General features: G+C 39.1%; 1 protein-coding gene across 2 annotated transcripts in view; it reads left to right on the plus strand.

Annotated features, from left to right (window-relative positions):
- The window catches only part of SNX25 (sorting nexin 25), a 165,390-nt gene that overhangs the window by 102,449 nt on the left and 52,568 nt on the right, over positions 1-10,373 (plus strand). For both annotated transcript variants that reach the window (XM_024219250.2, XM_029910594.1), the window contains 2 exons: positions 4,501-4,632; positions 6,598-6,873. In XM_024219250.2, coding sequence (XP_024075018.2) covers positions 4,501-4,632; positions 6,598-6,873 — 408 coding nt within the window. The remainder of the gene's footprint in view (positions 1-4,500; positions 4,633-6,597; positions 6,874-10,373) is intronic.

A 10,373-nucleotide genomic window follows, 5' to 3' on the forward strand; every position in this document is an offset into this window, starting at 1 on the left:
CCTCCTGAGTTACCTGGGGTGAAGGTGATGCCTGGTGACGTCAACAAATCTGTTAGCAGGATTAAGCCTTAAAACTTCCCAGAATGGTGCATGACCCCTCTAAGGCTGTTCCATGCAAAACACTTCAGTTGATTTCAATAAATAATCTAGATGCAGAGCGTGTGACTTAATTGTTGCCCTGTCATTGATGCCTTGGCCCTTTATGCAATATTGTTAAACCCCTATGAGCTCAGTGTGGGCTACTGTAATAAAATAATAAATAATCATTTACATACTTAGGTATTTAAAATAAGTAAGTATACTTGTATCTACATTCTCATTAAAAATAAATTAGTACCGTACAGAGCCAGTGTAGCTCATATTAAATGGATTAAAAATTGGCTGAGTGATCTTAAAAAGTAATTGTAAATGGGGGAAAAAGTCATCCAGGGGGGGCATTTCTAGTGGGGTCCCAGAGCTATTGGTCCAGTGGTATTCATAGATTCTAAGGCCAGAAGGGACCATTGTGATCATCCAGTCTGACTTCTTCCTGCATAGCACTGGCTGTAGAACTTCCCCAAAATAACTCAGGGCATATATTTTTAGAAAAACATCCAATCTTGATTTAAAAATTGTCAGTGATAGAGAATCCACCATGACCCTTGGTAAATTGTTCCAGTGATTAATTCAATATCTTTATCAATTATTTGAAAGAAAATATAAAATCATTGGTAAAATTTGCAGAGGACACACAGTTTGGAGGAATAGTGAATAATAAGGACAGATCAGCTTTGCAGACTGATATGCATTGCTTGGTAAGGTGGTGTCATATGAACAATATGCATTTTAATACAGCCGAATGCGAGGTCACAACTAGGAACAAAGAATGTAGTCACACTTACTGTCATAACGATAAAGGGAAGGGTAACAGCTCTCTGTGTACAGAGACTCCAAATCCTTTTACCTGTAAAGGGTTAAGAAGCTCGGGTAACCTGGCCGACACCTGACCCCAAGGACCAATAAGGAGACAAGATACTTTCAAATCTTGGGGGGGGGAAAGGCTTGTGTGTGTGCTCTTTGTTTTAAGGGGTGGTTCGCTCTTGGGACTGAGAGGGACCAGACATCAATCCAGGTTCTCCCCATCTTTCTAAACAAGTCTCTCCTATTTCAAACTAGTAAGTAAAAGACAGGCAAGGTGTCTTAGATTTACTTTGTTTTCTCAACTTGTAAATGTACCTTTTTACCAGAGTGTGTATCTTTGTTTGCTGTACTTTGAACCTAAGACAGAGGGGGGTCCTCTGAGCTCTTTAAGTTTGATTACCCTGTAAAGTTATTTTCCATCCTGATTTTACAGAGATGATTTTTACCTTTTTCTTTAATTAAAAGCCTTCTTTTTTAAGAACCAGATTGATTTCTCCTTGTTTTAAGATCCAAGGGGGTTTGGATCTGTATTCACCAGGAGTTGGTGAAAGGAGGGTGGGAGGAAGGAGAGGGGATGGTTAATTTCTCCTTGTTTTAAGATCCAAGGGGGTTTGGATCTGTGTTCACCAGGGAATTGGTGAAAGGTTTCTCAAGGCTTCCCAGGGAGGGAACTCTTGTGATGGTGGCAGCGGACCAAAGCTAAGCTGGTAGATAAGCTTAGAAGTTTTCATGCAGGCCCCTACATTTGAACCCTAAAGTTCAAAGTGGGGATCCAGCCTTGACACTTACCAAATGGGGGACTCTATCCTGGACTGCAGTGCAGCTGAAAGGGATTCAGGGGGCATGGTAGATAACCAACTGAGCATGAGCACTTAGTGATGCAGTGGCTAAAAGAGTAAATGACTGTTCCTGTACACTAGCTATTCCTATTGTTACGTCTTTAAAAATGGCTTCTCAAAGAATTGCTGTCTAGTGAAAATAAATATTTTAGAAATACTGTGTGAAGATGAGGAATAACATTCAATTAACTGCTGTATTTAAAGAATAGTTTAAGAATTATAACCCAGCCTAGAAGTGATTGCTTTTGTTCTGCTTATGAAAGGTCTGAATATGTTTTCTTGCTGAATGGCAAATTCAAGAAAGCCAAGAAAGTGAGCTGGGTATGAAGCACTCAGCATCCAAATTAACACTTTTTCTGAGTAACTGGATTATGGATTATAAAATAAACTTCCTACAGACTAGCCAACTATCAGAATATTTATTAAGGCTAATGTTAAAATTATATAATACACAGGTTGAGAAAAGAGTATTTGTACATCTGGGTATAGTGCTTAGACTATCCTAAATACAAAGTTTGTTTTTAAAAGTCATATGATACATATAGTACATAATCAGCAATAACCCAAATTTAGGTGAATAAATTTAAGAACGGCTCTCTATGAGCTAAGATCAAGCGTAGTATCCAAGTATTCAGGTACATTACTCATGAAAAGTTGTACAGAGATTTGGTTGTGGAAAGCAAATATAGGAATGAGTGTAGATTGTCCCTCAGTAATTGAGAATTTTAGAGTAGATTGTCCATGAGGAAAGTATTTCAGTTACTTTCCCCAGTGTGCTTCTCATCGGCACTCCAGCTCATCCCTCCTGGTATTGCTGATGTCCGGTGATGTGTTCTATGTAGATGTCCCTCGACCACCTGATGGTGTCTGACCTCATGAGTTGCTGCATCAGCTGAGCGTAGCGTTGACCGATTCCGCATTCTCTCAGCACTTGCTCGTTACTGGGGTCCTTACTGAATGGGGGAGTCAACCTAGTGACAGATGATGTGGAGAAAGCTGAAGTACTCCATACTTTTTTTGCCTCGATCTTCACAGACAAGGTCAGCTCCTTGACTGCTGCACTGGGCAGCACAGTATAAGGAGGAGGTGAGCAGCCCTCAGTGGTGAAAGAACAGGTTAAGGACTATTAGAAAAGCTGGACATGCACAAGTCCATGGGGCCGGATCTAATGCATCTGAGGGTGCTGATGTGATTGCAGAGCCATTGGCCATTATCTTTGAAAACTCGTGGTGACTGGGGGAGGTCCCGGACGATTGGAAAAAGGCAAATATAGTGCCCATCTTTTAAAAGGGGAAGGAGGAGGATCCAGGGAACTACAGGCCAGTCAGCCTCACCTCAGTCCATGGAAAAATCATGGAACAGGTCCTCAAGGAATCAATTTTGAAGCACTTAGAGAAAAGGAAAGTGATCAGGAACAGTCAGCATGGATTCACCAAGGGCAAGTCATGCCTGACTAACCTAATTGCCTTCTATGACGAGATATCTGGCTCTGTGGATGAGGGGAAAGCAGTGGACGTGTTATTCCTTGACTTTAGCAAAGCTTTTGATATGGTCTCCCACAGTATTCTTGCCAGCACCTTTAAGAAGTATGGGCTGGATGAAGCTAAGCTGTTCTCAGTGGTGGCAGATGACTGAACAAGGAGTATTCGTCTCAAGTTGCAGTGGGAGAGGTCTAGTTTGGATATTAGGAAAAACTATTTCACTAGGAGCATGGTGAAACACTGGAATGGGTTCCCTAGAGAGGTGGTGAAATCTCCATCCTTAGAGGTTTTTAAGGCCTGGCTTGACAAACCCCTGGCTGGGATGATTTAGTTGGGGATGGTCCTGCTTTGAGCAGGGTGTTGGACTAGAAGACCTCCTGAGGTTTCTTCCAACCCTAATCTTCTATGATTCTATTATTAGTTTCATACCATAGTTAATGAAACAGTCTGTTTGGAATTACTCTGGGTATATTGAAAAAGAGAATAATATGAAAAAATCATTTAAAGTTGCTGCTACAGTTAGGACCAGTCTGTCATTTCTTATGTATCCAAAACTCTCATTGACTTCAGAATATAATTTGAATTTTGAGTGTGAAAGCTGCATAGGGTGGCATGGCCCTTGGATGCTCACCTTTAGAAAAAAGATAATCTTTTAAACTTTTTATTCAGAGGTACTGTGCATTTGCTTTTCTTCAAATAGATAGACATAAAATCTGTCATGCCTCCTAATTGGTGGAGGTGGAATTTAAATCTTTGACAATGAGTTGATTCTTCCCTGGGAGAGAAATGAATGGTGCACATACCCAGCATATTCTTCTTTTTCTAGTTTGTTCACAGTATAGATACCAGTGCCTGTTCACCTCTTACAAAGGTGGCAAAAGTTATAGCAAATCTTTATTCAGGCAATTCCTCATTCACTAACCCAATTAAAACATGCCTGGGTCCAAACCCTTTATGTAGGCTCTGCTGCTTTTCTGTCTCCGTACTACAAGTGTAGCCAAGGACAAAATGTTTCACTTGCTGTTAAACTACATTCAGCACCAGTTTAACTGCACTGATGTCAGCAAGGGAGAATTTTGCTTGTGTAGACCAGGTTTGAGTGTGGCAGGCACACTAAAAAGTTCTGCAATACTGTAATTCAGCATGACCATTTCAGCACGGGGATACATTAAACAGATTGCACTTTAACCATTTACGTCAAGTGGTTTCAATATGAATAGTTGTTGATAAATCTCATTTAGTTACTTTTCTGGGTTTTATACTTGATTTCTCCTTTACAGATTCTTCAGTTTGAGGATATTTTGGCCAACCCATCCTACCGAGAGCACTTTCGACTGTACATGGAAAGGATGGACAAGAGGGCTTTGATTAGCCTTTGGGAGTCCGTGGAATATCTGAAGAATGCTAACAAGGTAGAAGTAGTGTGAAGTATATGGGGGCTTGTTAATAAAACTGAATCTTTATATGGTGAATTTTGCTGCAAAATCAATATATGAAAAAATTCTCTGTTAGCATTTTTTTTTTATAGTCTAAAAATGAGCACTCTTTCTCTAGCACAGAATGGTGCTAGACATTTCATTATTTCAACCTATTTATGTTGCCTTGGTCTTCTGGTAACAGGGCAGAATTTAAAAATCCTTTACTTTTTGAACAGAGAGGAGGAAAGAAAAGAAGTTATAAACATGAATGATGATAAAATGGGACATTGGACCATTGATGTTTTTCCAACATCGTCACATACAACTGCCCATTTAAAAGAGGCAAAACCAGTATAGCAGTTTTTCTTAACCCACTGAGAAATAATTTTCAGTAATTTATTGACTTTTTATAGCTACACTTACCTTATTACCAAGTAAAATTACTGTGCCATACCTCATCTCGCTGCTCGACACTTTTCAACTGGGTAGCTACTACACCTGCACTGTTCCTTTTATGCTACCCCTCCCGTTGGGATTGATGCAAAGTCCATTGAAGAGCATAAGGCGTCTTTCCTTTGATTTCAGTGAGCTTTGGATCACAAGTTAAAGATACTTATGTTTTCTGTGTGTACTTAGAGATTTTTTCTTTAAGACCCCTCTTCTGCTAGTTCAGAACACCTTTTGGCTCCAGAATGATACGAGTAAAATCATTAAAGTTTCTCATTGTAGAACACTGTACTTTATCTAGTGTGAGAAAACACTGCATGATAGGATCTGCCAAAACCAGATGGGTAAGTGGGTTCAGAAATGGGGGTAGAAAAGTATAATTTAAAGCTGCAAGAAACAGCTCTGAACACAGTAGGGGGTAAGCATGCTGTGGACACAGGGAGGACATATTTGTTGTTTGTGAATATTCGAGTAGCCAGAGGTTTATTTGTGAATATATTTGGTGAAACTTTCGGGATTTCCCTTAGAATGAAATCCGAATTTTCATATTGAACATCAGTTGTTATTCATTGATTGTCATTTATTCTCTTTTTAAAAAAAACAACATTTTCATCAAATCAGGGAGCAGGAACAATACCTCATCATGACTTAGATGACAAATCACACACTATGAATAGTGAGCAGTAGAAGGTGTGGTCCAAGTGAATGATTAACAAATACCCACAAGCTCAGATTTAGCTACTAATCACTCCATGACCTATTACTAGGGTTGCCCTTTGTATTTTCAAGAGTGATGAGTGTCCTGAGTCATGTTTGTCATTGTTTTAGCAGCTGTTCTGTCATCTCATGCTTATACTGCTCCATGGAATTCTGCCCCTATCTGATAGACATGGGTCACTTGATATACTTTTCAGGGAGATTGTCACATACATTGAGCATTTTCCTTTTTTTTATTTAACCTCTTCCCTCATTTTTTGGTGCAAATTTCATCCCTATGCCCTTTTTGTATACATGGTGAATATGTGTGCATATTTGTTTTGGTGTTGTCACTCACTAAATTATTAGATTGGGTACAGTCCCATTTTATAAAACAAAAAATTTTCTGCAAAGAGAATTTGTACATCCAGTTAAAGCTAAGAAACCTGACATAACTAATATTCCTCTGAAATTTCAATTTAGAATGGAGAGCAGAAAGCCACTATAATATTCTCTTTCCGTCTCAATACAATACAAAAGCTGGTAAAGAAAGATCACATATTAGGGCTCAATCATTTCCTTGGGTATGCAGACTTCCATCACTTTATATCTTGTAAAACTGACTATTCTGCATGGCTGCACAAGCATGGTAGCTGATATTAACATGAGATATAGAGATGTGCACTCGCACATTCAAGCACAAGAGACAGCCAGGTCAACCTTCTTTAAATGAAATCTATGAGGATTCTGAGAAATGGTCCTTTTTTACATTTATTTTTCTCTTCTCTCACCCATCTCTACCCCCTTATTTTCCAGACTGAAATACCTCAACTAGTGAGTGAAATTTATCAGAATTTCTTTGTGGAAAGCAGAGAAATCCCTGTGGAAAAGTCACTTTACAAAGAAATACAGCAAAGTCTTGTGGGCAATAAAGGCATTGAAGTTTTCTACAAAATTCAGACTGATGTTTATGAAACACTAAAGGACAGATACTACCCCTCCTTCATTGTCAGTGATTTATATGAGAGGCTGATCAAGAAGGAAGAAGAGAGAATTGCAGTTCAGTTGACTTCTGAGGACAAGGATGAAGTGGTGAGTCAAATCTACAATTCTTGCTGCTTTTATCACCGGAGGATGATCTGAGTGAAAAGCTAAGGGGCACTTCCTATTCTCAAGCTTTGTGCTTATTTTACTACTTTCTCAGATCTTTGTTATTTACATCTCCTGAGCTATTCCACCAAACACCACAAAGTTGATCATATTCCATTTTTTCAGTTTTTACACAGGTCTCTAATAGTATGCATATAGCAAAGAGGCACTTTGCCTTGTCTTCGGTTCCAGGGATGCAAAGTGCTTGCTGTTGATGAAGGAAGGATTTTGCTCAGCTCTGCTAAACTATTGAGGAGCTGCTTAGTCTCTTCGGAGAAGACTTGAAATTTCTGAGTTACCTTTGTACTTCATAGTTACAAAGAACAATTTGCATTCTTTGATCCAAGAAGAGTAGCTGCAAGCATGTCTATGCTTGGATCATCACTAGGGTGCATGGCATTTTTAAAGCAATATACAAGTGCAATACGATTATTATAATGGTAAACCTCACCATTTAATTTTTAGCTTTCATTTTTACATATCTCCAGTTGCTTACATGTTGGGTGTTCGCTTTATTATGTGATCATAATATGATGTTGAACATATGACGGGGGGTTTAAAAAGATACTACCCTTAACTGATGCATGATTTCTTTAACATCAAATGGAGCAAAATGACTGATTGGTTGAACTTTGTTAAAGTAATTAAGAGCTCATGAGGTATGTAAAAGCTTTCAAATACCAAGCTTTACTCCATGGTGAGCATGTCTATCATTCTACTCTTTAGATCCTGAGCATTTTGTTCTAGATATCAACTCACAAGCTTTGCCTTTTGGTAAAGGAAGTGGAAGATGATTTTTTTCAGTTATTTATTTTGTTTTGTTTTCAGCTGTTTACAATTTAAGTTGACTTAAACAATTATTATTTCAGTCTTGAGTTTGTACTTATCACATATATTGATAAATCTAAAGTAAGTTGAAAGGAGAGAAGAAAACAATTGTCTACATTTTCTATAAACTAACTTCCTCCCAAGTGAGCTCTAATCCCTGCTGAATATATGTACTGAAAGCCATATAAAAGGGAGTGGGGAATGATGCTCAAGAGCTTATATAGACCATGTCTTAGATTAAAAGAAAATATTATTGTGTATTCAGAATCTTAGTGCTTTTTATTAATTTACCAAAGAAATTAACTTTTATGCTATATTGGAGGATAAAGCTGAAAAACAAAAAGTACAACTTGACTTGGAGATATTAAAGATGAAGTTCAAAATACTATAAGAAGACTTTCCAAAGGGCAGCTCTCCAGGGCCAGATGTCTTTGCAGGCAAGTTCTATAAATCTTTTTAGGAGCTAGATCAGAGGCACTTATTTTGCTACCCTTTTAACCAAGGATCTCAAAGCACTCTACAGGCATTAATGAATAAAGCCTAACAACTTTCCAGCAAGACAGATAAGGACTAATATCTTTGTTCTACAAGTGGGTAAACTGAGACACCGAGAAGTTCAGGGAATTGCCAAAGGTCACACTGTGAGAGGCAGAACTGGAACTAGCACCCAGATATGCTGACTCACACTTTGCAGTCCTAAACACTAGGAAACAGTAACTCAGAATCTGAGGTTTTCAGATTTAATAGTTAAATACCATTGAAAGGTCATCAAATGAAACTTTGGATTCTATCCATCCCTTGTTCTCCACAGATGGTTTTGAGAGGCAAACTATCCTAGGGAAATACTTCAAACACACAGTTTTGTAGCATGTTCCCTCCTTTAATATTTGCTCTTCTGTTAAATGGGTTTTTTCTTGATAAGGGATTCAAGGATCCTGCTTCTCTTTCTGTTATTCAGTTACATATATTCCAAATCATAAGGAGACAAAAGGCACCTCAAAAATTTGTCCTTCTGAGCCTTGCACTCAATAGGTCTTTCAGGAAACACTGACTTATTGCCCAGAAGTGGCAAACTATTTAAAAAAAAAAAAAGTTGTGTGATTTTGATTTCATGTATGTTATCTAGAGCCTGACACAGATAGCATTTTCCCTGAAGAAACTGATACATTTCAAGAATAGCTGTGGTCGGATTTTTTTTTTTTTTGGTCGGATAACATTTATCTTGGACTCTCCTACAGTCATCAACACCTAATTCTTCAGCATTACCATTAGTTATCTTTCCTTTAAATCCTTGAGGGAATATGTGCAGATTTTGAAGGCTGCACTTTGGTCTTTGCAGGTCTCATTCCATCTATCAACAACTCTACAGTGTGGATAAAGATTTTTTTTTTAAAACTGTTTATCACAAATTGCTAATGAAGAGTGTACAATTAGAGCACTTCTCTCTAATACAGCAGTGCTAATTACTCTACGGTGAGCCTCAAGGGGCCTTGAACTGAGCATAAGAAGAAGTGAATCTTGTCTGCAGAAGCTTTCACAGGCTTTCAGATATGGGGGAAAATAATACTGTTGGCTAATGGTACTTCAGTTTCATATATAGCAAAAGATGCAACTGAGAAATCATTTTCCTCTGGCATAGTTATATTTCTGGAGGGTTCGTTTTGGTTAGTAGAAACGTATGGCTTGATTACCACCACAACAATCCCCTCAGTGGTGCTCAGCACCCACAGTTCCCATGAGGGTGTGGGAGCCAGGGGTACTTGGCACTTCTGAAAAATCAGGCTGAAAGGTTTCGTTACCTATCTTTAGAGGCAGAGCTGTACTGTGAGGCGAGGGCAAGAGGTACACCATCCAGCTGACCCATAATATCTCCAGAGATGCTGGCGGAGGGAGCTTGCTGGACAGTGAAGCTTGTTATAGCTGTACAACAGATAGAGCAAGCACTCCCCTTCTTCCACAGTTGCCACTCTTCTGCACTAGTGCCAGCACATAGGGAGGAGTGGGGCAGTGGCCTTGCCTGTGTCACAACCAGACATGCTCCCTGGGGTTGCCAGTGCTTCTGGTATCACTGCCTGGACTTCCCTTGCACTTCCCACCTGCAGTCATCTCATAGTTCCGCTTCCGAGGGCTTCTTGCTGACTCCCCAGTGCACCTGGGTTGGAGTGGCCATAAATGTATGGCCCATAATATTCTATTACTGACTTTTGGCCCACTCAGACAGGTTTCTGTCATAGGCCTCATCAGGATGCATGTGTTTTTGTTTTATTTTGAAACTCATCAAGGACTGAATCTTGCAGACCATACAAGACATTGAGAGCTTTTCCTGAATAAGGATTGGAGGATTTGGCCAGTTAGTGAAGGAGTTGATGCCAATATGTTAATATTTACTGTCAGACAGGCAAAGTAGTTGTAAGACCCTTCCATAGACATTACTGGCAACATTCCAGCAAAGATGACTATAGTAATGGAGAGATCGGTGAGAGTACATTGTTAAAAGAGCCATACAGTGCTATTGTGTAGTTTGCAAATAAATGAAGGCTCTATAAACAATGAGTAGATTATTTTGAATTTATGGGGAGATTATTGTGTTTCTCTAAGGGCTGGTCTACACTGCC

This window comes from Terrapene carolina, unplaced genomic scaffold, assembly GCF_002925995.2.
Source record: "Terrapene carolina triunguis isolate 2854851 unplaced genomic scaffold, T_m_triunguis-2.0 Scaffold66, whole genome shotgun sequence".
Taxonomy (NCBI): Eukaryota; Metazoa; Chordata; order Testudines; family Emydidae; genus Terrapene; species Terrapene triunguis.